Source organism: Arachis ipaensis, chromosome B4 (assembly GCF_059453495.1).
Source record: "Arachis ipaensis isolate K30076 ecotype BB chromosome B4, ASM5945349v1, whole genome shotgun sequence".
NCBI lineage: Eukaryota > Viridiplantae > Streptophyta > Magnoliopsida > Fabales > Fabaceae > Arachis > Arachis ipaensis.
In genome coordinates, this window is record NC_142439.1 from 48,855,715 (window position 1) to 48,883,639 (window position 27,925).

Below are 27,925 nucleotides of genomic sequence, written 5' to 3' on the forward strand. Positions count from 1 at the left end.
ACGCTTCAAAAGCGTGCCCATAGAGAGAAACAGGTACACTTTTAAAGCGTAACTAATTTGTTAGGATACGGGCACATTTTTAAAACGTGCCTATAACCTCTAATTATTTGGAACCCTAAAAAAGCGTGACGATAAGGTTCCACTTAGTTTAATTTCTCACTCAAACACTTCATTTCTTAATAGGAACACTCAAAACAGCCCTAACTTTCGCAGCCCTCTCTCAGTTCGCAGCCCTCTCAGCTCTCAGCCCTCTTCATCACTGAGAAGTGAGAATCCATCGTCATCTTTCAGGTCGTAGCTCGCTCTCAACTTGCAACCCTCTATCCTTCTCTTGCAACCCTTCATCCCTCTTTTACAACTCTTGGAAACTTCAATCGGTGCTGCCTCCGCCGGCGCACCCTCCATCGGCGCGCCCTCCGTCGGCGTTCACTCTCGCTCGCAAGGCCTCCATCAGCGCTCGTTCTCTCTCGCTCAAACCTTACCTCCGTCGACGCTGACTCAATCGTCGCTGCCTCTCCCTCAATCGTGTTCCTCCCTCAATCGGCGCTCAACCCTCACCATAACACAAGAAGGTACGTATTTAAAGATTTAATCCCTTTTTGTTTCTCTGTTTCAACCCTCCGCAAATTTCTCTATTCAACCCTCACCATAACGCTGATTAATGTTTTCTTTTCTTATATAATCATCTCTTGCAACTGTAATCACCTCTCTTTTTGTTTTGTTTCTATTATGTGGTGAACTCTCTAGTTTGATTGAATTGGTGTGGGGAATGCGATGGATTGTCTATTTTATTATATGTGCTTTGCCTTACCATGACACGCATGCATTTATTCGAATAGTACAGATACTTGATATAAGGTTTGAGTGATATGATCATTTGTTATTTTGTTTGATTATGATGTAAATTGCTTATTGGAATGGTTTCTGATGTTTGTCTTCAATTTTTTGGTAAAAGAATGCTAAATGGAGGTTTCTTGAGGGTGTGAGGGTCTCTGGTGCACTGCCACCTAGAACGGTCTTGGTGCAGCAGTGTATCTGTGATAAAGGTGTGTTGGAAATTCTATGCAACTATGTGAGTGCTCAATTCGTTTTCGTTTTTGTATTTGATTTTGTCTTATGGAATTGAATAGTTAGATAAAAGTTTCAATTGCAGGAAGCTCCATCAAAGAAGTTTCAACCTTCAAGACATGTAATAGGCTTATGTACTGCGGTTTGCATTTCATCAAAAGAAAATTATTTCCTAGCTTAAATGCTGTAATTTTGCAATAATCTGGTGGTAGGAAGCTAAGTATTTGACCTGAATCAAATAAGTATCCCCTGTTCATACTCATTTTTTTTGGGGCCTGGATATATGTTTTTACTTTTTATCCTAATGTGTTCTCTGCGGATATGATTTGGTATAGAGAGAATTTTACTAATACAAAAGGGAAATGATTTTATAGAGAAAGTGAACTTCTATGTATTTAATGCCATTGGAAACTCAGATTTTATCCTTCCTATAAAAATTCTTCTATTTTTGTATTCTTCACAAATGCCCTTTGTAAAACTGATAAAGATATAAATTCTGTCAGCTGCTGTCTGGTATACCAATGTGTTTTCTAGTCCAAATTTTTTAAGAGTTTGCTTAATTCATTTTTTAGGTTTCATGGGGAGAATCAAGTATGATTCAAGCTGAAAGGTTATTTTCCTGAACCCAAAGAACAAGGAAATGTTGTTGGAGAACTTCAAAGAACAACTTGCTTTGTCTGTGAGAAGCATCCAGTGGAGCTATGCAATATTCTGGTCTACTTCATCTACCCAACCCGGGTACTAACTTCTAACTAACCGTTTCCTTGAATTTCAGTTCTGTTTTGTGATTTTTTTTTTCATTTTCTGTTTCTTGAATATGTGTTGTTTGTGAAAATACCTCAATGGACTTCATATGACGAGACACATCATGACTTGTTTCTTCTTCTTCTCTAATATGAACAACTCAATACAATGGCTTCTTAGACAACACCACAATTCAATAATACTACTATTCAAAATCAATTTCTTTCTATTCATGGTTCCCATTTAGCAGGGTGTTGAGTTGGGGGGAAGGATATTACAATGGAGACATTAAGACAAGGAAGACAAGTCAAGGAGTGGAACTCAATTCTGATCAGATAGGGTTGCAGCGGAGTGAGCAGCTTCGAGAGTTATACAAGTCCCTCAAAGCTGTAGAAGCCAGCCCTCAAACCAAAAGGCGTTCAGCAGCACTGTCTCCGGAGGATCTCACAGATACAGAATGGTACTATTTGGTTTGCATGTCCTTTGTATTCAACATTGGCTAAGGGTAATGATAGTGACACTAATAAATCTTCTCTTTATATGTTTCTTCTTTGTCTTGTTTGCTTTGTATCCTTTTTGAAGTGAAGAGGCAGGTTGGGACGTGGTAATTGCTTGCCATAGTAAGAGTCTAAGTATCTGTTTTTCTTTAGAATGTATCATGTTATTACTTGCCATAGTAATATGTTATTGAAGCTGCCATTTTAGCAGACTCTTGTCTAATATCTTGTAGTTTTGTTACTTGTGTGAATACTTCAATTAAATAAACAGGTATACTTGCACATTTTCGAATGGAAAGTGAAAACACTGTGGTTCTAGTTGTTAAGTAACTATACAAGGTTATATCCATTTAATAACAACATCCCTGCCTGTGTTCTACCAAGAGGGAGTTTGCCTACTGCTGAGAATGAGATATGCTTGATCAAACTGCTTATTCTTACCACCTCTAATGATTTTAGTGTTAGCATCTATGTCATTCCCCCCTCCCCCACAAAAACCCCACTCCACCCCAAAGAGTTGTGCTGCTCAATAAACTATGCTGTAAGCCATGCATAAAGTGGAAAATCCTTGAACTGTTTCAGGAAAAGTTTAGTGATGTTGTAAACTAGATCAAAGCAAATTTGACCAAAGGGGAAAATTTGTCTGCTGATGTTGGTGCTTCTTTTGCTGGGAAAACATTATTCGAATAGTACAGATACTTGATACAAGGTTTGAGGGATATGATCATTTATTATTTTGTTTGGTTATGATGTAAATTGCTTATTGGAATGGTTTCTAATTTTTTTCTTTAATTTTTTGGTAAAGAAATACTAAATGGGGGGTTTATTTATTGTATTATTATTTATTATTATAGCATCTCAAAATGTTCCAAAATAGTAAATGCTAAAACTCTCACAAGTTTATGCCAACTTATTATTTATTATTATAAAATTTGCTGTTATTTAGTCTCAGTTTTTTTAATGTTTGTCATTTTCTTTTTGTTCTTTGCAATCTTCTCTAATTGTCTTATTATTTATTATTATAAAATTTGCCGTCATTTATTGCTTTCTTTGGATCGATATTTCTCCCTTTTTTTTCTGTTGCTAGAGATCTCTGTTCAGCTCAGTTTACTATGAAAGATGCTGCAACGAAGGATAACTAGTCAGTAATTCAAGCTCATGATTTCTGTCCTTCAGTTCTTTTATTATTTTGCAGTTCAAAAATTTGAAGCTCAATCTCCATTTATGGGCAGTTTTATTTTGTTACAACTGAGCTTTTGAGTTTGTGACAGGATCAACAACATGGCTTGGCAAAGGTCTGTATTGTTGTGTCTGCACAGAGGAGAGAGAGTGATGCTCGTCCCTCTTTTGATCTAACTCCAGTACAAGTATTATGTTATTTCTAATTTATTCTTTTTTTAATTGATATATTACTTTATTAAGTAATGGTTGATACTGAACATAGAATTTAATAAGTTAATCTCCTTTTAGGATTAATTTATTCATTCAAGGTTATTTTTTTATTAAACAGTACATTAATTAATTGCTTTCAACAGGATTTGCCAACTGTAGTGATGTATTTCCTGTTTATATTGGAGATGATAGAACCGATGAAGATGCATTCAAGGTATCTGACCACCTCTCTTGATTTTTTACTCCATGATATAATACTACATAGTTCATTACTTAATTATATTGGTTGACCACAATGTGATGTTTTGGGACAATTTGAACTAACTTATAAATGAGAAAACAGAAATTGGGAGACAGAGGGCATGGTCTTGGAATTCTTGTCTCGAAATTTCTGGAAGACACTAATGCTTCGTACTCTTTACAAGAACCTAATGAGGTAAGTATATAATTTTCTCCTTTTTGTGCATAAACCCTGGTGTCTTAACTAGCAAAAGGTCCTACTTGTTTTCTTCTTGGACTAATTCAAATAACTTTGTCATTCAGAAACTCATCATGTACAAAGCAGCGGCTGCAATAACAGCAGCAGCAACGGCAGCTGTGGAAGGATCAAAACAAGAACAAAAGATGCTCTTCAACAACAGTCTCTAAAATAATGCATCTTTATTTGTTTTTGGATTTCTTTATGTAGATTAGTTGAATCTTCGGAGTTTTTGGGAACAAAGAGAGCTATTTGCGGATTGTGATATTGACAGATGGTGAATATAATAACTACTTCAAATGTTCTGTTAGATATGGAATCATGAAGTCCTAGATGAAGTTGTACACTCAGCTGAAGTGTGATTTAGATGTTGTAAATTTTACTTTGCAAAGTGATGACTTCACAGTGAATTTGTTTTCTTTTCTTTTGATTTTTTCAATTTTCTTGTGCCAGTTTATTTTTGTACTTTTTATATAAAGTTTATTTTAATAACATGATTTAGTTTTTGCATAATGATTGGTTATTTAATGTTGATTATGCTGGCTTTCCCAATGTTGAAAGTGGTATGGAATGGCCTAGTGCTATTGGCACGCTTTATAATCGTAACCATATCTTCTTTAGTCATTAATATAGCCATATATCATGCTATTGGCACGCTTGAAAAGCGTAGCCGTATATTTCCCTATCGGCACGCTTTTGAAGTGTACTGAAAACCAACTTTCTTGGCACGCTTTAAAAGCGTGGCGATATGTGAACTTTTCGGTACGCTTTTAAAGGTCACCTATGGCCACGCTTTTAAGTGTGGCAAGAGTTAAAAGCGTGGCCAAAAAGAAAGCGTGCCGATAGATCCACAAAAGCGTGGCGATAGAGCAACCGGCACGCTGGCAGATGTGACCCTTTCAAAAGCGTGCCGATAGCTCAAAAAGCGTGGCGAAAAGCTATCGGCACCCTTTTTAGCACTTTTCGGCACGCTTTAAAAGCGTGGCAGAAAGCTTATTTTCTTGTAGTGAAAGTAAATGGCAGAAGATAAAGAGAATGGGTAAGATCAGAAATGGGGGATTCATTGGGCTTAGGAGATGTTTCATTCTCCGGATCAAGTTCATTCTCATCTCTTCCTCAATCAATGCATTCATTAATCTCCTTGGCAATCTTAAGTGATTGGATCCCAATTGATGCGCATAAACTAGTTATGCTACGATTTAGGAAATTGCACGATCGGCAAAATTCCTTCCGGCAAGTGCACCGGTTATCGTCAAGTAAAAACTCACAATAGAGTGAGGTCGAATCCCACAAGGATTGGTTGAGTGAGCAATTCGGATTAGAAGTGTGTTCTAGTTGAGCGGAATCAAGATTTAGATGAGAATTGCGGAATGTAAAATTGGCGGGAAAAGTAAATGACAAGAAATTGAAATGGCGGAATCTTAAATTGCATTAATTAAAGAGCATAAGCTAAATTGCTGAAATTAAAAGGGAATGGGGGTGATTGCATGAATGTAATTGCAGAATGTAAAGAGAAAGTGGAAATCGGAGATGGGGAATTCATTGGGTTTAGTGAGTCATAGCTCTGAATTCAATTACAAAGATATGAAAACTAGCCAAATGAAAAAGTAAAAAGTCCTTCCTAACTTAAATTCTATCCTATTTATACACTTTCTATATTGAGCTTCTGTTATGTTTCTTGGGCTTTGAGGCCTCTCCCTGCTTTCCTTTTGCTTTGGGTTTATGATCCATAATCTTGATGAGGCTGCTGATCCAAATTCTGTAACATTCATTGAGCCAACTTAGTGATAATCAAATAATAATACATGACTCAACAAATTGAAATTTCAGACTCATCAATCCTTCAGGCCCAATCCCATAAACCATGATATTCAATTGGGTTTCATGCCAGAGTAAGTTTAAGTTAATGTTTGTGCTCAAAGACTAACTTAAACCGCAATATTTTTGGCCCAGAAACCTTTTCCAAGAGTGGCGTTTAAGTTGCAGTTTAAGCTTAAACTGTAGCTTAAACGCCAGACACTTCCAGTTATGCCTTTTGTGGAAGCACGTTTAAGCTTCAGTTTAAGGTTAAACTGAAGCTTAAACGTGGAAATGGAAGAAGGCAGCCCTGGAGGGTAACTTAGTCGAACACGTTTAAGCTTCAGTTTAAGGTTAAACTGAAGCTTAAACGTGGAGATAGAAAAGGCAGCCCTGGAGGTCGAACACATTTAAGCTCCAGTTTAAGGTTAAACTGGAGCTTAAACGTGGAAATGGAAGAAGGCATCCTGGAGGTCGAACACGTTTAAGCTCCAGTTTAAGGTTAAACTGGAGCTTAAACGTGGAAGCTGAGAAAGGTAGCCCTGGAGGTGTCGAACACGTTTAAGCTCCAGTTTAAGGTTAAACTGGAGCTTAAACGTGGAAATGGAGAAAGCAACCCTGGAGGAGAAAACTTGGTCGAACACGTTTAAGCTCCAGTTTAAGGTCAAACTGGAGCTTAAATGTGGAAATGGCTCCCTGGTTCACTTCCCATTTCTGGTGTTTAACCTCCAGTTTAAGGTTAAACTGGAGGTTAAACGTGGAAATGCTTCCTGATTGGCATTCTCATTCTGGCGTTTAACCTCCAGTTTAAGGTTAAACTGGAGGTTAAACGTGGAATGCTTCTTTGGTGAGACTTTCATTCTGGCGTTTAACCTCCAGTTTAAGGTTAAACTGGAGGTTAAACTTCAGTTTCAGCATTTCTTAGCCTTCATGATTCTGGCGTTTAAGCTCCAGTTTAGGCTTAAACTGGAACTTAAACTCAACATGTGATATTCAAGCTTCCTTTATTGACTTTGTTGCTTCCTTGCCTAGCCTCTTCTTCCCTAAAATCATCCAAACAATTGCATCAAAGTCTTGCAAAATTTCATGAGAAATCTTCCATTCATAGCATTCAAGTAATATAACTAAAAACTCATGGAATTTGCATCAAAATCATACTGTTTGGATGGTTCATTGCTTTGTTCTTCTTTTAACCATTCTTGGTTACTTTAAGCTCAAGAAAATGCATAAAACATCTAAAACTATCAAAAAAATGCTAGTGAAACTAGCCTAAGATGCCTTGGCATCACAACACCAAACTTAATACTTGCTTGTCCCTAAGCAAGTCCTGAGTTATTTGAGAAGAAAGTATGAAACAGAAAGCAATTACATTGGCTATATTAGCAAGCATTTGAAGTTCATCAGAAGGGTTTTATGCAGAAAGTTGCAGCATCACTTTTCCATACTTATCAAGTAAGATCATCACTTTTTCATTGCATCCATCAAACACTGCTATGGCCTCTTGTTATTCTTATGTCCTTGGCACTTTTCTCTTCTTTGTTTTTCTTTTCTTTTTCTTAGAGCTCCTTGTTTGCTTGGTGTCATGTGTTGCACAAGCCTTTGGCATTTTCTTTTTCTTATCAGTGCACTACACATATCCACTTCAGGCATTTTAGTTCACATTTCTTCTTGAGACATTGGTGCCCAGCACCTCTTTGTGTGACTAAATGTTTTGTATTTAGGTTGCTCTTGATAATGGACTTTTGGTTGATAATCCCGGGTTAGTTAACCCAAGTTACCAAGTGTTGAAACACTCCTCAGAACCTATTCATCCAAGCATATCCTTAATACATGAACACCACAGGCATTTGTCTCAGAAGTTCAAACCATTGGTGCCTAGCTTATTTTCTCAAATTTTTTTCTTTTTGGTTGCCCTTTTTCAGTGGCTTTTTCTTCTTCTTTTTCTTTCTTTTTCATGGCCAAAGACATTTATTCATCAAGATCCATAGACAGCATCCTAATTTCCACTAAAAAATAATAATTCTACACTCTATTTCCAGTGATCTGACTGAACAATCAAGCATGCATACCACCACTTAATTCTACTTGATTTGTCACTAATTTAGCCAAGTTACTTTTGTTCAAACTTTTCTTTTATTTTTGGAAACATAACAAGCATGGTAAGCACTTGTTTAAGAAGGTGAAGTTATATCCAAACATCTAGGCATTCACTTTATTCAAAGCAATAAACAGACACTCATACTAAAAAAAAAACTCCACATGACACTTAAATGACTTATGATGAAAGAAAGCTCATAAAGACAATTCACCAATTATCATTTGATTATTAAGGAACGAGACCACCTCTTATTTATTGCTTGGTTCTTCTTAATTCTTGGGATCCTGCTTCTTCTTGCTTCCTGCCTCTTTTTGACCACTTGTGCTTCCTTTGTCTTTTCTTATGAGCTTTTTCCAGAATCCAGCCTTTTTCATCGTTTCTTCCACTCCTTTTTCAAGGATCATTGCCTTGTTTATTTCTCCTTCTTTCCTCCCTTTGAAATACTCATCAAAAGCTGGGAATGCTGGGTCCATCTTGTGTAGATGTTCCCCTATGTAGTTAAGCTTGATTTGCGAACTGATGTTGTAATCAGCTTGGACTGAGTATCTTGCATTCTGTAAAGTGGTGGCTTCCTTGATTGCCAAGACATTGGCATCTTGGTGTTGGCATATGTGGCTGAAGGATTCCTGTAAGTGCAAATTCTGTTCCCTTTGCAGATCTAAGAATCTTGATTCAAAGTTCCTTTGCATATCCATCATTTTTAGGTGAAAGTCCTCTTGTCTCTCCTGAGACCTCATGTATTGTTGAGACATTCCTTCCATGATTTCCTGCATTCTGCTCATATCCATGGGGTCTCTGGGAATTCGTTGTCTTCTTTCTGGAATTGCTTGCTCTTCTTGCTCTTCTTCTCTGTCTTCTCCTTCCTGTCCTTCTTGTTCTGCTTCTTGCTCGGCTTCCGCTTGTTGCCCTTCTTCATTTCTTCCTCTTGTATGTCTTGGAGCAGTTGGGCCAAGAGTCATTCTGTACGCAGTTATGGCCAATCCAGGATATAGCCAATTAGGTCTTTCATCTTCAAGTGGTACTTGGGCATCGATGCATAGTCTAATGATAGTGCTAGGGAAGTGGAGCCAGGATTCAGGGTCACTTTTCTCACTAAACTCTTGTATCTGTTCAGCAATGAGTTTATGAACTTTGATCTCCCCTCCCACCATAATGCAATGTAGCAAGATGGCTCTTTTAGGGACTATTTCTGAAGAGTTTGCAGTGGGTAGGATGGATCTCCTAACTATTGCATACCACCCTTTAGCTTCAGGTGTTAGGTCTCCCCTTCTCAAGACTCTTGGAGCCCCTCTTGTTTTTCTCACCCATTCAGCTCTGATGGCACAAAGATCTTCAGCAATAGTCGTGTAGTCAGGTTCTCCTATCATCCTTTCCTCATAACTTGCTTGGCTGAAATGTATGTTTTTCAGGCCAAGAGTTTTCATGATTGCCTTGGGGCTGAAGTCAACTTCCACCCCTCTCACATAGCTTTTGTATGTGGGTTTCTTGGTTGAGTCTTCCCTCACTGCATTTGCATAGAACTCCTTCACCAAGTTGATGTTGATTTTAGTGATTGGCTTAGTCAGGAGCTCCCACTTCCTCTTTTTGATCTTCTCCCAAACACCTGCGAACTCATCCTTTTCAAGGTCAAAGGGAACCTCAGCTAGTACCCTTTTAGGTCTCATCCATTCGGCTTGAATCTCATGGAAAACTGATTTGTATCTCCTTGCATCGAATTCCCTGTTCTCCTCCATTGGTTGCTTGTCTTTTCTTCTTTTGTGGCTAGATGAAGCTGCCATTGGTTCTTTAGTTTTGGGGTAAGTGACAAGCTAAAGTTGACAAGGTGAAGCAAGAAGTGTCGTTGGAAATGTGGGAGGTTGTTTTCGGCAAGAGATAGTTTATGCTATGATGAAGAAAATGTGCATGAAGGAGATTTGGTGGTGTTGAACTCGTTCCCCAAGTGGTTCTTTATAGGGCCCTTAAGTGAAAAATGGACGGCTAGGGTGGTTTGTGAAGGGTGGCTTGATGGTAAATATATGAATTAGGGAGAAGGACGAATTGCTTTTCATTTTCTTGGAAGTATTCTGGGTGCATTAGGTTGTACATGTAGCAATCTTTTCTTGCAGAACTTCCTCTTCCCATGTGTTAGCTTCAAAGACTTGTGAACTTTCTTTTTGACCAAGCACCGTACCTCCCTTTGTCTTTTTCCTCCATTTTTGTCTTTTCTTTTGTACCTGCACAAACAAACAAGTTTGCTATCATTTTTCGGTCCATGTGAATGATGAATAGTACTTGCACATGTAAATCAATGATTGACTCCATGAGCTTATAGCCGTGACTTTTGTATGTATGCACACTTATTATTGGACACCAAACTTAGTGTTTGGTAAAGTCTCCTGATGACATGAAATCCATATTGGTTGTCCTTAATGAATGTGCATAATTCTAATAAATCATAGTCACTTTGGCTCTTTGATTCTAAACAGAGTTACTACCCTAAGTAATTGAAACCAAAGTATTAAAACATGCTAATGGTCTACTTGTCATGAATTTCGAAATCCAGAGGAACTTCTTGCTTTTCATGAACCGTGTTCAAAGAGGAACACCAAACTTAATGTTTGGTTGTGCACCTTGCATGAAAAATTGAATGCATTTTGAATAAAATTTGGGTGCCTTCAGGCACACCAAACTTAGAGACAAATTGTATTTTACATGCAATGTTTAGTGCACTCTTTCAGCAGTTGTCCTGAGGATTCAAGTTCATGCATAAGAAACCATGCTTTATTAGATGCAAAACAAAACAATAAAGAGTAAGGATATTAAAAACATGGGTTGACTCCCATGAAGCGCTTCTTTAACGTCACTAGCTTGACGGTTGTCCCTTGTTAGGGTGGATTGTAGTGCTTGACGTCTTCTCCTCTCACTATGCAAACGTCCCCACTTGATTCCTTCATGACCTCTAAATGTTCCATAGAAAGAACTTTCCTGATTGTGAACACTTGAGGGAGCTGGGAAGGAATGGTTTTGAGGCCAGGTGGAATTGGCAGATAATGACTTGATATCACTTTATCTCCCGGAGAAAAACCTTCAGTGGGAATTTTCTTGTTTCTCCACCCTCTTGGTAATTTCCCTATCATTCTTCCCTTTCTCTTGAGGATTTCTTCATTGACCCTTATGCTAGGAAGATCCTTCTGATCTGTTTCCATTGATTCTTGTGGCTTTAACTCTTGCAACTCTTGTTTGCCTTCCAAGGATTGTTTTAGAGTTTCAGCTGCTGGATTACTTTCCTCCAAACACAGATGGCTACTATCATCCTTAGGCTTTTCAGGTTCTGGTTCAGGCTCAGATGCAGGTTTGAAAACTTTGAAAATGAGCTGTTCATCATGTATTCTCAGAATTAGCTCTCCTTGTTCTACATCTATGAGCGCTCTAGTAGTGGCTAGAAATGGTCTTCCCAGAATGATAGGGTGTAGGTAGCTTTCCTCCATGTCCAAAATGACAAAGTCTGTGGGGAAGTAATAATCTCCCACTTTCACCAGCACATTCTCAACCACCCCTTCAGCTTGCTTCTGAGTTTTGTCAGCCAGTTGTATGATTACATCAGTGGATCTCACCTCATTCAGTTGTAGCCTCTTCATAAGAGTTAGAGGCATCACATTTATGCTAGCTCCTAGATCACAGAATCCTCTGTCAATTTTTGTTTCTCCTATGATGCAAGGAATATGAAAACTTCCTGGGTCTGTTTTCTTAGAGACTGTGTCCTTCTTGATGAGGGCACTGCATTCTTTGTTCATTGTTACCGTTTGTCCTCCCTTCAAAACTCTTTTCTTGCTCAACAATTCCTTTAAATACTTGATGTGTGTAGGCATTTGATGGAGAATCTCAAGAAAGGGAATATTGATATGGAGAGACTTAAATGTCTCTAAAAACCTTGAATAGGTTTTCCCTTTTTCACCTCCTCCTAACCTCTGAGGAAATGGTGCTTTTGGTTGGTATATTTCCAGCATGCCTTTTTGCAGTTCCTTGGCTTGCTCAGTTCCACTTTCCTGCTTAACTTCTTCCACACCTTCCTTCAAGATTTCTGGCTCCTGCTCTGAGGGCCTGATTCCTTCTTCTTCTGAAACTTCCTTCAATATGGTGATGGCCTTGCATTCTTCCCATCTCACTCTCTTTTGTTCCCCTTTAGGATTCTTTTCTGTGTCACTAGGGAACACTGCAGTTGATTTGGGGGCCTGTTGAGATAGCTCTCCTACTTGAGACTCCATCCTCTTGAGTTTTTCACCATGGTTTCTTAAGGTAGCTCTCACATCATCCCTGAAGCTTTTCAATTCGGTTATGTCTTGACTCATGGTTGCCATCATTCCTTCTATCCGGTTTAATTGATCTTGAAATTGTTGGTTCGGATTAAGTTGGGTAGGTTGATTATTTTGGCCATGATATGATGGTTGGGAGTAAGTGTTTTGTGTGGCTTGGTATGATCTTTGGTTGGAGTTTTGGTATGTGGAATTGTTATGTTGGTTGTGGTTGTAAGGTTTGTGGTTTTGTGGTTGGGTTTGTTGGTTCCCCCACCCAAAGTTTGGGTGATTTTTCCATCCTGGGTTGTAAGTGTTGGAATGTGGATCATATGATTGCCTTTGTTGGTTTCCCACATAGTTGGCCTCTTCCCAATCACCTCCTTCAATGCTTACTTCCTCTTGATCTTGTGTGTGAATTGCAGCCACTTGCTTTGTTTCTAATTGCCTGGTAAGCTCTGCTAGTTGCTTGGCAAACACCTTGTTTTGGGCTAGAATTGTATCCACATGGTTCAGCTCCATGACTCCCTTAGTGTTGTGCCTCTCTGATGCATAGTAGTACTCGTTCTCAGCCACTGTCTCAATCACTTCAATGGCTTCTTCCACAGTCTTTTTCCTGTTCAATGAACCTCCTGATGAATGGTCTACAGCCTTCCTTGATTCATAAGAGAGTCCATCATAGAAAATATGCAATTGCACCCAATCATGGAACATGTCTGGTGGGCATTTCCTTGTCAAATCCTTGAATCTCTCCCATGCCTCGTAGAGAGTTTCACCATCTTGTTGTCTAAACGTCTGAACCTCAGATCGAAGCCTATTGACCTTTTGTGGGGGGTAGAAACGTGCCAGAAACTTGCTTTCCACCTCATTCCATGTTGTTAGACTCCCCCTTGGGAATGATTCCAGCCACTTAGCTGCTTTGTCCCTAAGTGAAAATGGGAACAAAAGCAGTTTATAGGCATCTTCCTGGACTCCATTGGACTTCACAGTGTCACAAATTCTCAGGAATTTTGTGAGATGTTGGTTTGGGTCTTCATTAGCACTTCCACCAAATGAACAATGATTCTCCACAAGTGATATCAGCTGTGGTTTGAGCTCAAAATTGTTGGCCTGGATGGGTGGTTTCTGGATGCTGCTACCACAATTCCCAGAGGTTGGGTTTATGTATGAACTAAGAACCCTCCTCTCAGGAATGGCATTGTTTCCATCAGCTCTCTCATGGTTGTGAACTTCTCTATCCATGTTGAGATCTAAAGCTTCCTCAAAATTGTCCTCAGATTCTCCTTCAGATTCCTCTTCTCCCAGTACTCTCTTCCCTCTTGCTTCCCTTCTCAGTCTATGAAGGGTCCTCTCTGGTTCGGTATATGGAGGAGTTGATGTCTCTCCTCTCCTACCTGTCATACAAGAACACAGCACAGGCAACAAACAAGTGAAATACTCTTGGTTAATGGAAGAGTATGGTTAGAGCAGTTGAGGAATTAATTCAAACAGTTAGTGAGTCAGTGAGTTAGTTGCTTGAATTTAAAGGCATAAAGAAAGAAAGTATGTAACAGAGTGCAGAAATTAAAATTCAACAAGTAACTTGTACTGAATTAATCAAAACAAAAAAAAAATGCTCAATCTAGTTAACTTCCAATTTGAGAATTGTCAATCGAAAACCAATCCCCGGCAACGGCGCCATAAACTTGATGCGCATAAACTAGTTATGCTACGATTTAGGAAATTGCACGATCGGCAAAATTCCTTCCGGCAAGTGCACCGGTTATCGTCAAGTAAAAACTCACAATAGAGTGAGGTCGAATCCCACAAGGATTGGTTGAGTGAGCAATTCGGATTAGAAGTGTGTTCTAGTTGAGCGGAATCAAGATTTAGATGAGAATTGCGGAATGTAAAATTGGCGGGAAAAGTAAATGACAAGAAATTGAAATGGCGGAATCTTAAATTGCATTAATTAAAGAGCATAAGCTAAATTGCTGAAATTAAAAGGGAATAGGGGTGATTGCATGAATGTAATTGCAGAATGTAAAGAGAAAGTGGAAATCGGAGATGGGGAATTCATTGGGTTTAGTGAGTCATAGCTCTGAATTCAATTACAAAGATATGAAAACTAGCCAAATGAAAAAGTAAAAAGTCCTTCCTAACTTAAATTCTATCCTATTTATACACTTTCTATATTGAGCTTCTGTTATGTTTCTTGGGCTTTGAGGCCTCTCCCTGCTTTCCTTTTGCTTTGGGTTTATGATCCATAATCTTGATGAGGCTGCTGATCCAAATTCTGTAACATTCATTGAGCCAACTTAGTGATAATCAAATAATAATACATGACTCAACAAATTGAAATTTCAGACTCATCAATCCTTCAGGCCCAATCCCATAAACCATGATATTCAATTGGGTTTCATGCCAGAGTAAGTTTAAGTTAATGTTTGTGCTCAAAGACTAACTTAAACCGCAATATTTTTGGCCCAGAAACCTTTTCCAAGAGTGGCGTTTAAGTTGCAGTTTAAGCTTAAACTGTAGCTTAAACGCCAGACACTTCCAGTGATGACTTTTGTGGAAGCACGTTTAAGCTTCAGTTTAAGGTTAAACTGAAGCTTAAACGTGGAAATGGAAGAAGGCAGCCCTGGAGGGTAACTTAGTCGAACACGTTTAAGCTTCAGTTTAAGGTTAAACTGAAGCTTAAACGTGGAGATAGAAAAGGCAGCCCTGGAGGTCGAACACGTTTAAGCTCCAGTTTAAGGTTAAACTGGAGCTTAAACGTGGAAATGGAAGAAGGCATCCTGGAGGTCGAACACGTTTAAGCTCCAGTTTAAGGTTAAACTGGAGCTTAAACGTGGAAGCTGAGAAAGGTAGCCCTGGAGGTGTCGAACACGTTTAAGCTCCAGTTTAAGGTTAAACTGGAGCTTAAACGTGGAAATGGAGAAAGCAACCCTGGAGGAGAAAACTTGGTCGAACACGTTTAAGCTCCAGTTTAAGGTCAAACTGGAGCTTAAACGTGGAAATGGCTCCCTGGTGCACTTCCCATTTCTGGCGTTTAACCTCCAGTTTAAGGTTAAACTGGAGGTTAAACGTGGAAATGCTTCCTGATTGGCATTCTCATTCTGGCGTTTAACCTCCAGTTTAAGGTTAAACTGGAGGTTAAACGTGGAATGCTTCTTTGGTGAGACTTTCATTCTGGCGTTTAACCTCCAGTTTAAGGTTAAACTGGAGGTTAAACTTCAGTTTCAGCATTTCTTAGCCTTCATGATTCTGGCGTTTAAGCTCCAGTTTAGGCTTAAACTGGAACTTAAACTCAACATGTGATATTCAAGCTTCCTTTATTGACTTTGTTGCTTCCTTGCCTAGCCTCTTCTTCCCTGAAATCATCCAAACAATTGCATCAAAGTCTTGCAAAATTTTATGAGAAATCTTCCATTCATAGCATTCAAGTAATATAACTAAAAACTCATGGAATTTGCATCAAAATCATACTGTTTGGATGGTTCATTGCTTTGTTCTTCTTTTAACAATTCTTGGTTACTTTAAGCTCAAGAAAATGCATAAAACATCTAAAACTATCAAAAAAATGCTAGTGAAACTAGCCTAAGATGCCTTGGCATCACCAATTCCTTGGCAAACCCAATCTCTCTAAGCTTGAACAATTGCCCAATTCATTGATTTAATTGCTCATAGGAAGAGATGAAGTATGGTCACTGATTATACCACATGTATTTCCAAATCAAAGTGTTGGTAGGATTATATGTCACTATATCCATCCAAACCCCAACTTGGTCCAACATAAGAAAGCAATTCTAGCATGATCTCCTCATCCCTTTTCCAAGGCTCAGAGGAGATCCAATTATGGAGAGTTTCTTTTCCAAGACAACAAACCAATTGAATTAAGATCGAAAGCTTTCTAGTAAAATCAAGAGAAAAGACAGAGGAAGAAGAATGAAAACTATAATTGATCCATAAAATTACAACAGAGATTCCTAACCCAATGAAAAGGTGTTTAGTTATTCATAGCTCTGGAGATGGAAGATGATAGAGAAGAGCGCATTCTGAAATTAAACTAGAAGTTGCAGAGAAAGTAAAATATACAAAGTGTAGTTCTCAAGTTCTAGATCCCTTTTTTTGATTCAAAACTATCCCTATATATACTACTCTTCTGATCTTCTAGTTAGCTCTTCAAGTCTTGGATATGGGTCCTTGATCTTTAGTTGAAGCAGTTACAGTCTTTAGTGGGCTCAGCTTTGCTTGCAGAAAGAATGTGAGTTAGGCATGATGGGAGTTAGTTAGCACATTAGTGGCATTAACATTAAGTGTAAACTTGGGTTCGAAAGTGTTAGTGACGAGAACTTTATCACTAACGTTCCAAACTAGTTGATCCACGTTAACTTCAACATTCATGGTACTAAGGTGACCACTAACGTAGCCTCTTAGCCCTTCGGAAGCGTTATTGGCACTTACTTTTACCAATAACGTTGCTCCTTGTCCCTTTCTTCCATGTTAATGATCCACGTTAGTGTAACTAACGTGGCCCTTAACGTGGGCATGCCAAGACTCGAGAGCATTAGTGAAACTTACCTTTGTCACTAACGCTTCAAATTGCCCCTTCCTTCCACGTTAGTACTTCATATTAATGGCATTAACGTGACCACTAATGTGGGTGTGCTTGCCATCTCCAATGTTAGTGACAAAGGTTAGGGTTACTAACGTTGTCATATCAGCCCTTGCTCCACGTTACCCTTCACGTTAGTGGTCTTAACGTGACCACTAACGTAGGCAATCTTGGCCTGATCCAGCGTTAGTGACAAAGTTGAGTGTCATTAACGTTGGCGATCTCTTCTTACTCCATGTTAGAGTTCATGTTAATTGGGATAACGTGACTCTTAACGTGGCTATTTGTGGCCTTTTGGAATGTTAGTGGTGTTTACCTTTACCACTAATGTTGGAGCTTCTCTTTTCTTCCACGTTAGTTCCCACGTTAGTGTAACTAACGTGGCAACTAACGTGGGTTATGATGGCTTTCGAAGGCGTTAATGGTGGTAACTTTACCATTAACGTTGCAAGCTTGCTTCCATTCCACGTTAGTGATCACGTTAGAGAAGCTAACGTGGCTCTTCTTTGCTTCTTTTGTCCTGAAATCAAACAAAAAAGGTGCATCAAAGCTTTGTTTCAAGCCATGAGATCATGCATCATCCATTTTATCATTTAATTCATGCATAATTCTCATGAAATCATGTAAAGTTCACAATGTTTTCTTGAATCAAGATGTAAGTGTATATTCACCCAAAACATGCTTATTTACTAAGAAAATGCATGAAACTATCCTAAAATAGTAAAGAAAAAGGTCAGTGAAACTGGCCAGGATGCCCTGGCATCACAACACCTAACTTAAAGCTTGCTTGTCCCTAAGCAAGTACTGAAGCATAAGAATGATGAATGAAAGAACAAGAGAAACAAGTTCTTATTATAGAAGTAAAGTTCTTGGTCTATGGGGTTTCACGCATAGCAACTTAGGTTCATTCCTTTACTGGTTTTTAGGTCCTTATCATGCTCTTGAGTACTTGCTTGATTGCATCCTATGAGATCCTTATTCCTTGATCTCCCCATTCTTTTTAGGGTTTATTGCATTCTTAGGCTAAGTGCTCTGTGAGGGGGCAACTCTTTAAAATAAGCTTTCAGCCAACACTCCCGAACCAGTTGGTTCAAGGTGCTAGGTGTTGAAACACCCCTAAGGACTTACTCCCTCAAGTCTCTCTCCCCCATACATGCACACCACAGGCATATGGTTTTGTTTGTTTCTTTTACTTGAGGCCTTGGTGTCCAGAACCTCTTTGGGTTACTAAGTGTTCTGTAGCAAGGTTGCTCTTGATAGTGGATTTTCAGTTGGTAATCCCGAGTTAGTTAACCCAAGTTACCAAGTGATGAGGCACTCCAGAGAATTTATTCATCCAAGCAGATCCTTTGCACACGAACACCACAGACACATGCTTCAAGATTCAAACCCTTGGTGCTTAGCCTTATTTCTTATTCTTTTTCTTTCTTTTTCAAACTCTCACTGTTCTTTTCTTTTTTTTCTTTTTAGGATCTTGTTGTTTAGCTAGTCTCATAGAATGTGCTTCAAGCATAGGATTCAGAACATCTAGTTGCCTGTATACCTTGTTGGTGAACCAACTTAGCTAACCAATTACCACTCCACAAACATTGAGAACTTACTTCACAAGATGAACCCCACTCTGGTTTTTTATAACATTTTCTTTTATTTAACTTAAAATACAAGCATACATTTAAGCAGGATGAAAATGACAACAGGGAACTTAGACCAGCACACATATGACAAAATCAAAGAAAACAAACACTAAATTCTAGTGACTTAACTAAAGAATAACTATTAACAGGGGCACATTCAGACTTCCAATTTAAACATTCCAAAGCAGATGGAATTGAGTAACAACACAACCTTTTGGTGGTGGCTTCTAGCTCTCCCTTTGTTGTCATCATCCATAGCTTTTGCATCCATCTTCGTCTCCTTGGATGATGGTGCATCATTTTTCCAAGAGATTGATTGAATTCCTGCAAAGTTATAGGAAGTTGGTTGTTCCCAAACCACTTGAGAAATAGTTAGCATGCATGTATGCTTGTGAATTTCTAAACTTAATTTGGTGTGTGAACACCAAACTTAGTTCCTTGCCTAATGCAACAGATCGAATACATGCAGAGAACCTCATGTGCTTTTATTAAGAAAATGATTATGAACTAGAAATTAAACTATTGTTAAGTAGTTTCCCTGATTGGTTGGAGCTAGTAACTTGTCATTGAAGGGGTGTAGTGTGATTCTAAATAAAATCTTTGGTGGAACACCAAACTTAGAATTACACATTCACCCTTGGGTTATTTTGGTGTGCAACACCAAACTTAGCTCCTCACAATACAGGAAAAACTACTTGTAACCTTTATTGAAATAATCATGAAAAGAAAACTACCTTAGGTTGGGGTGCCTCACAACGAACCACTCTTTTAGCGTCGCTAGCTCGACGATTTCTCCATTAATTGAGATGATACTTCATTTTGGGGCTCTCCCCCATGTTGCCCATCTAGTGTTTGAGCCTTTGTCCGTTCATAGTGAAAGTCCTCTTTGAGCTTTCCTCCACAATCTCTATGTGTCCATAAGGTGCAACCTTTGTGACAAGAAAGGGTCTTGACCACCTTGATTTGAGTTTTCCAGGGAAAGTCTCAATTTGGAGTTATAGAGGAGCACTTGCTGTCCTTTTTCGAAGCTCCTGGGTGTCAGATTAAGGTCATGCCTTCTCTTCGCCTTTTCCTTATATATCTTGGCATTTTTATAGGCTTGAGACCTAAACTCCTCTAGTTCCTACAACTGCAGGACTCTTTTTTCACCAGCAGCATTGCTATCAAAATTCAATTGCTTGAGAGCCCAGAGGGCTTTGTGTTCTAGCTCCAATGGTAAATGACAGGCCTTTCCATAGACCAGTTGATATAGGGACATCCCAATTGGTGTTTTGAATGCCGTCCTGTATGCCCAAAGAGCATCATCTAGCTTCTTCGACCAGTCCTTTCTTGATGCTCCCACAGTCTTTTCCAGGATCCTTTTTAGTTCTCTGTTGGATATCTCTGTTTTCCCACTTGTTTGGGGGTGGTAAGGCGTAGCAACCTTGTGTTTTACCCAGTATCTTAGGAGAAGAGCTTCTAGTGGTCTGTTGCAAAAATGGCTCCCTCCATCACTGATGAGCGCTCGTGGGACTCCGAACCGGCTAAAGACATTCTTTCTGAGGAAGTTCATGACCACCTTGTTATCATTTGTTGGGGTTGCAATAGCCTCTACCCACTTGGATACGTAATCCACCGCCACCAAGATATACTTGTTTGAATATGAGGTTGGGAATGGACCCATGAAATCGATTCCCCACACATCAAACAGTTCCAGCTCTAAGATGAAATTCTGTGGCATCTCATTTCTTTTGGGTAAGTTTCCAGCTCTTCGGTATTCATTGCAGTTCTTCACTAGTTCCTTGGCATCCTTGAAAAGGGTGGGCCAAAAGAATCCACTTTGTAGCACATTGGCTGTAGTTCTTTCCCCTCCAAAGTGGCCTCCATAACACGAGCCATGGCAGTTCCATAAGACCTCTCATCCCTCTTCTTCTGAAATGTATCTTCTAAGGATTCCATCTGAACACTTCTTGAAGAGACATGGCTCATCCCAGATGAAATATTTAGCATCATTAATGAGTTTTCTTTTTTGATGTTTGTTGATCTATGGAGGCAAATCCCCAGTTGCCTTGAAATTGGCAATGTCTGCAAACCAGGGTGCTTTGTGAACCGTCATTAACTGCTCATCTGGAAAGAACTCATTTACACTTGCATCATGTGTTCCACCTTTATCATGACGGATTCTGGATAGGTGATCTGCTACGTTGTTCTCCACTCCTTTCTTGTCTCTAATCTCAATATTGAATTCCTACAACAACAAGATCCATCTTATCAGTCTTGGTTTTGATTCCTGCTTGGCAAACAAATATTTAAGTGCTGTGTGATCTGTGAAAACAATCACTTTGGAATCAATGAGGTATGATCTAAACTTGTCAAATGCAAAAACTATTGCCAGCAACTCCTTTTCAGTAGTGGTATAATTTCTTTGAGTGTCATTGAGGACCTTGCTGGCATAGTATATGACCTGAACCAAGTTATCTTTCCTCTGTCCTAATACTGCCCCAACTGCGAAATTAGATGCATCACACATCAGTTCGAATGGTAAGTTCCAATCAGCTGGGGAAATGATAGGGGCTGAGGATAGCCTCTTTTTCAAGTTTTCGAATGCTAGCATGCACTTCTCATCAAAGATAAATGGTGTATCAGATACAAGGAGATTGCTTAAGGGCTTGACTATCTTTGAAAAATCTTTAATAAATCTTCTGTAAAAGCCAACATGCCCTAAAAAGCTCCTAATTGCCTTGACATCACTTGGTGGGGTAATTTTTCAATGAGTTCCACCTTAGCTCTGTCTACCTCGATGCCTTGGTTAGAAACTTTATTACCAAGGACTATTCCTTCTGTCACCATAAAGTGGCATTTTTCCCAATTCAAGACCAGATTGGTCTCTTGACATCTTTTTAATACCAAGGCAAGGTGATTTAGGCAATTAGGAAAGGAATCCCCAAATACTGAAAAGTCATCCATAAAAACTTCAATGAACTTCTCTATCATATCTGAGAAGATAGAAAGCATGCAGCGTTGAAAAAGTTGCAGGTGCATTACATAGCCTAAATGGCATGCGCCTGTATGCAAACACTCCATATGGGTAAGTAAATGATGTTTTCTCCTGGTCTCTTGGATCAACCACTGTTTGATTATATCCTGAACAACCATCTAGAAAACAATAATATGCATGTCCTGCAAGTTTTTCCAGCATCTGATCCATGAAGGAGAGTGGGAAGTGATATTTTCTTGTAGCTTCATTGAGTTTTCTATAGTCAATGCACATCCTCCATCCCATGGCCGTTCTTGTAGGGATGAGTTCGTTTCTTTCATTAGGTACTACAGTGATTCCTCCTTTCTTGGGGACCACTTGGATGGGACTGACCAATGGGCTATCCGAAATTGGGTAGATTACCCCTCCCTGCCACAGCTTCATGACTTCCTTCTGTACCACTTCTTTCATGACTGGATTCAGCCTCCTTTGGGGTTGAATAGAGGGTTTGGCATCATCTTCCAACAGTATCTTATGCATGCACATGGCCGAACTGATTCCCTTCATGTCAGAGAGGGTCCATCCAATGGCATGCTTATGCTTTTGCAATACTTGGAGTAGTTCCTCCTCTTGTTCTTGGCTGAGGGCTGAGTTTATGATCACTGGATAACTTTCATTCTCTCCTAAATATGCATATTTGAGAGTGGACGGCAGTGCCTTTAGTTCAAGTTTGGGTGCTTATTTTTTTTCATTCTTCTCCTCTAGTGTGCCCTGAACATGAACCTCAGCTATTGCAGCCTCTTCGCTTGATGCTGATTCCTCTTCTTATGTTAACCCCTCAAGTTCTTCCTCTTCAAAAGTTTCTTACACTATAGCTTCCATTGAATCCAACCTCATACATTCTCCCAATGAGTCTTGTGGGTAATTCATGCCCTTGAACACATTGAATATCATTTTCTCATCATGTAGTCTAAGGGTAAGTTCACCCTTTTGGACATCGATGATAGCTTCGGAAGTGGCTAAGAATGGCCTTCGCAGGATGATAGAGGCCTTGGCTCCTTCATCCATATCCAACACTACAAAGTCTGCTGGGACGATAAAGTCTCCTACCTTCACCAACAAGTCTTCTACTATTCCATGAGAAAATTTGAATGATCGGACTGCCAGTTGTAGGGCCATTTTTGTTGGCTTGGCCTCCTCAATCCTCATTTTTCTCATCATTACTAAGGACATCAGATTTATGCTAGCTCCTAAATCACATAAAGCCTTTTCCACTATGATTTCCCCTATAATACAAGGAATTTGGAAGCTCCCAGGATCCTTCAATTTCTGGGGTAATTTATGCTGAATGATGGCACTACATTCTTCGGTTAGTACCACAGTCTCGTTGTTCTTCCAGTTTCTCTTCTTGGTCATCAATTCCTTCAAGAACTTGTCATAGAGTGGCATTTGCTCTATTGCTTCAGCAAAGGGTATGTTAATCTGTAATTTCTCGAAGATTTCTAAGAATATTGAGAATTGGCTGTCATCTCCCCTTTTCTTTAATTGCTGAGGGTGTGGGGCTTTTGTAACATATGGCTTCAGCACTTGTCCTTCTTGATGTGAATTGGGAGTGGGAACTTAAACTTCATCTTATTCCTTTTTCTTTTTATCCGTGTTCTTCTGTTGTGGTTTCTTGGAGGTCTCCTTCAATTCCTTCCCACTTCTGAGGGTGATAGCCTGACACTCCTCCCTTGGGTTTGAATTAGTGTTGCTGTAAATGTTGTGGCTAGGAACTTGCTTGAATAGGTAGCTAATTTCTGTTTCAAGTTTCTTCATGGCAGCATCTTGATTCTGCATATTGGATCGCACTTCTTCCCGGAACATTTTACTGTCTTGAACTTCCTTGCATATACCTTCAAGTAGAGTCTCAATTCTGGAGAGTTTATCTTTGGATAGTGATGGTGAGTTGAGGTTGGATGGGTGAGAAGGGTCATTTTGGTTTTGATATGGATGTTGAGAGGTATTGTTGGGTGGGTGTTGATATGATCTCTGTGTGGAATGTTGATGAGTTGCATTGTTGTTAGGGTTGTGACGTCTCTGATCTTGGCCTTGATCTTGTTGATTTCCCGACCCAAAGTTTGGGTGGTTCTTCCAACAAGGATTATAAGTTTTAGAGTATGGATCATGGGTTTGCCTAGGTGAGTTCCCAATATAGTTAGCTTGTTCTCGGTCACCCTCTTCCTATGTATTTACTCCTTCTTGAGCTGCTGATGAGGTGGTGACTGCTGCAACCTGGTTTCTTTCCATCTTCTTGGTAAGGTCAGCCAGCTACTTGGTGATCATCTTGTTTTGAGCCAGCAGAGCGTCCATGTTGTTCAGCTCTATCACTCCTCGAGTGTTGCCCCTTTCAGAAGCATAGAAGTAGTCATTCTCAGCTACAGTCTCGATGACATCTATGGCTTCTTCAATGGTCTTCTTCTTGTTCAGAGATCCCCCAGATGAGTGGTCTACTACCTTCTTTGATTCATAAGAAAGATCCTTATGGAAAATGTGTAGTTGCACCCATTCATTGAACATGTCTAGCAGGCACCTTCTTGTTAAGTCCTTAAACCTCTCCCATGTTTCATAGAGAGTTTCACCATCTTGTTGCCTGAAGGTTTGTACCTCAGCTCTTAACCTGTTGATTCTTTGAGGAGGGTAGAATCTCGCCAAGAATTTGTTTACCACATCTTCCCAGGTGGTTAAACTCTCCTTTGGGAAAGATTCCAGCCATTTAGATGCTTTATCCTTGAGTGAAAAGGGGAACAAAAGCAGTCTATAAGTGTTAGGATGAACACTATTAGACTTCACAGTATCACATATCCTTAGGAAGATGGTTAGATGTTGATTGGGGTTTTCTTGGGCACTTCCTCCGAATGCACAGTTATTCTGAACGAGGGTGATGAGCTGGGATTTTAGTTCAAAGTTATTGGCATGTATGGTTGGCTTTTGGATGCTACTTCCATAATTTCCTGGGTTTGGATTGATATAAGAGCCTATAACTCTTCTCTCTTGCCCAGCATGATTTACTGGGCCTTCTCTGGCATGGTTGTGAGATTCTTCTTCATGGTGATCCTCTATATTATCCTTCATGTCTATTTCAAAATACTCTTCCTCTTCCTCAGCACCAATAACTCTCTTCCCTCTTACTTCCCTCCTTAATCTAAGGGGAGTCCTCTCAGGTTCAGAATCAAAGGAAGTTGAAACCTCGCTTCTTCTACCTGTCATACAACCAACAAAGCAAAAAGCAAGAAAGGAAATGAATGAAGAAATTACTCTTGTTAGAATGGCTGTTAGTGCGAGTGGTACAATGTATCAAACAGTTAGTGGGTTAGTGAACTAAATTGTAAACAATGAAGAAAACACAACAAACGGGTAAGGGGAAAAAGGGAAGAAAATAGCTAAAACTGAAAGTAAATTACTCAGATGGAACAAAATAAAAGAAAATTGCTCAATCTAGTTATCCTCCAACTTAATCATTGTCGATACAAAATCAATCCTCGGCAACGGCGCCATAAACTTGATGCACGGAAACTTGTCTCTCAACAAATTTCCATTCGGCAAGTATACCGAATTGTCGTCAAGTAAAAACTCACAATAGAGTGAGATCGAATTCCATAGGGATTGATTGGTCAAGAAACTTTAATTAGAGGAATGTTCTTGTTGAGCTAAGCAGAAACTGAGTTAGGAGATTGCAGAAAATTAAATGGCGGGAAAGTAAATAACAGAAAATGTAAATGCTGGAAATAAATGGCGGAATGTAAATTGCAGAAAGTAAATTGCATAATCTTAAATGGGGATTTGGGGAGATGAGCATAAAAGTAAATGGCAGAAGATAAAGAGAATGGGTAAGATCAGAAATGGGGGATTCATTGGGCTTAAGAGATGTTGCATTCTCTGGATCAAGTTCATTCTCATCTCTTCCTCAATCAATGCATTCATTGATCTCCTTGGCAATCTTAAGTGATTGGATCCCAATTTCTTGGCAACCCAATCAATCTAAGCTTGAACAATTGCCGAATTCCTTGATTTAATTGCTCATGGGAACAGATGAAGTATGGTCACTGATTATACCACATGTATTTCCAAATCAAAGTGTTGGTAGGTGGTGCACGAAATTGTGATCATCAAGGCGCCATCAACATGGTATGCTCAATTGTAATCTCAACTCTTTATCACAACTTCACACAACTAATCAGCAAGTGCACTGGGTCGTCCAAGTAATAAACCTTACGTGAGTAAGGGTCGATCCCACGGAGATTGTTGGTATGAAGCAAGCTATGGTCATCTTGTAAATCTCAGTCAGGCGGATTCAAATGGTTATGGAGGATGAATGATTAAAAGATAAATAAAACATAAAATAAAGATAGAGATACTTATGTAATTCATTGGTGAGAATTTCAGATAAGCATATGAAGATGCTTTGTCCCTTCCGTCTCTCTGCTTTCCTACTGTCTTCATCCAATCCTTCTTACTCCTTTCCATGGCAAGCTGTATGTTGGGCATCACCGTTGTCAGTGGCTACAATCCCGTCCTCTCAGTGAAAATGTTCAACGCACCCTGTCACGGCAGGGCTATTCATCTGTCGGTTCTCGATCATGTCGGAATAGAATCCAGTGATTCTTTTACGTCTGTCACTAACGCCCCACAATCACGAGTTTGAAGCTCGTCACAGTCATTCAATCCTTGATTCCTACTCGGAATACCACAGACAAGGTTTAGACTTTCTGGATTCTCAAGAATGCCGCCATCAATTCTAGCTTATACCACGAAGATTCTGATTAAGGAATCCAAGAGATAAACAGTCAATCGAAGGTAGAACGGAGGTGGTTGTCAGGCACACGTTTATAGGTGAGAATGATGATGAGTGTCACGGATCATCACATTCATCAAGTTGAAGAACAAGTGATATCTTAGAACAAGAACAAGCTGAATTGAATAGAAGAACAATAGTAATTGCATTGATACTCGAGGTACAACAGAGCTCCACACCTTAAATCTATGGTGTGTAGAGACTCCACCGTTGAAAATACATAAGAACATGGTCTAGGCATGGCCATGAGGCCAGCCCCAAAACGTGAAAAGAACTATGAAAGTATATGAAAGGTGTCTGTTTGTGTGTAATAGCAAAAGGTCCTATTTATAGAGAACTAGTAGCTTAGGGTTTACAAAAAATGAGTAAATGACGTAAATATCCACTTCCAGGCCCACTTGGTGTGTGCTTGGGCTGAGCATTTAAGCATTTTCGTGTAGAGACTTTTTCTGGAGTTAAACGCCAGCTTTTGCGCCAGTTTGGGCATTTAACTCCCACTTTGGTGCCAGTTCCGGCGTTTAATGCTGGGAATTCTTGAGCTGACTTTTAACGCCGGTTTGGGCCATCAAATCTCGGGCAAAGTATGGACTATTATATATTGCTGGAAAAACCAGGATGTCTACTTTCCAACGCAATTGAGAGCGCGCCAATTGGGCTTTTGTAGCTCCAGAAAATTCACTTCGAGTACAGGGAGGTCAGAATCCAACAGCATCTACAGTCCTTTTTCAGCCTCTGAATCAGATTTATGCTCAGATTCCTCAATTTTAGCCAGAAAATACCTGAAATCACATAAAAACACACAAACTCATAGTAAAGTCCAGAAAAGTGAATTTTAAATAAAAACTAATAAAAATATAATAAAAACTAACTAAAACATGCTAAAAACATACTAAAAATAATGCCAAAAACCGTATAAATTATCTGCTCATCAGTAGGATTATATGTCACTATATCCATCCAAACCCCAATTTGGTCCAACATGAGAAAGCAATTCTAGCATGATCTCCTCATCCCTTTTTCAAGACTCAGAGGAGATCCAATTATGGAGAGTTTCTTTTCCAAGACAACTAACCAATTGAATTAAGATCGAAAGCTTTCTAGTAAAATCAAGAAAAAAGAAAGAGGAAGAAGAATGAAAACTATAATTGATCCATCAAATTACAACAGAGCTCCCTAACCCAATGAAAAGGTGTTTAGTTGTTCATAGCTCTGGAAATGGAAGATGATAGAGAAGAGCGCATTCTGAAATTAAACTAGAAGTTGCATAGAAAGTAAAATATACAAAGTGTAGTTCTCAAGTTCCAGATCCCTTTTTTGATTCAAAACTATCCCTATATATACTACTCTTCTGATCTTCTAGTTAGCTCTTCAAGTCTTGGATATGGGCCCTTGATCTTTATTTGAAGCAGTTACAGTCTTTAGTGGGCTCAGCTTTGCTTGCAGAAAGAATGTGAGTTAGGCATGATGGGAAGTTAGTTAGGATGTTAGTGGCATTAATGTTAAGTGTAAACTTGGGTTCGAAAGCATTAGTGACGATAACTTTGTCACTAACGTTC

General features: G+C 39.3%; 2 protein-coding genes and 1 non-coding gene across 3 annotated transcripts; 2 read left to right on the top strand and 1 right to left on the bottom strand.

Moving 5' to 3' along the window:
• The first annotated feature begins 1,708 nt into the window (after positions 1–1,708).
• Positions 1,709–2,503, top strand: LOC148567486 (transcription factor EGL1-like). The gene is made up of 3 exons (XM_088483089.1): positions 1,709–1,806; positions 2,063–2,272; positions 2,395–2,503. Exons 1-3 carry the CDS (start codon positions 1,709–1,711, stop codon positions 2,501–2,503), a joined length of 417 nt encoding a protein of 138 aa, XP_088339215.1.
• Positions 2,504–13,057: 10,554 nt separating this feature from the next.
• Positions 13,058–13,161, top strand: LOC148567487 (small nucleolar RNA R71). Its single transcript, XR_015882815.1, has one exon. It is a non-coding gene; the product is annotated as a small nucleolar RNA R71 (small nucleolar RNA).
• Positions 13,162–22,399: 9,238 nt separating this feature from the next.
• LOC148567488 (uncharacterized) lies at positions 22,400–22,714 on the bottom strand. The gene has a single exon (XM_088484571.1). It carries the CDS (start codon positions 22,712–22,714, stop codon positions 22,400–22,402), a length of 315 nt encoding a protein of 104 aa, XP_088340697.1.
• Between the last annotated feature and the right edge of the window lie 5,211 nt (positions 22,715–27,925).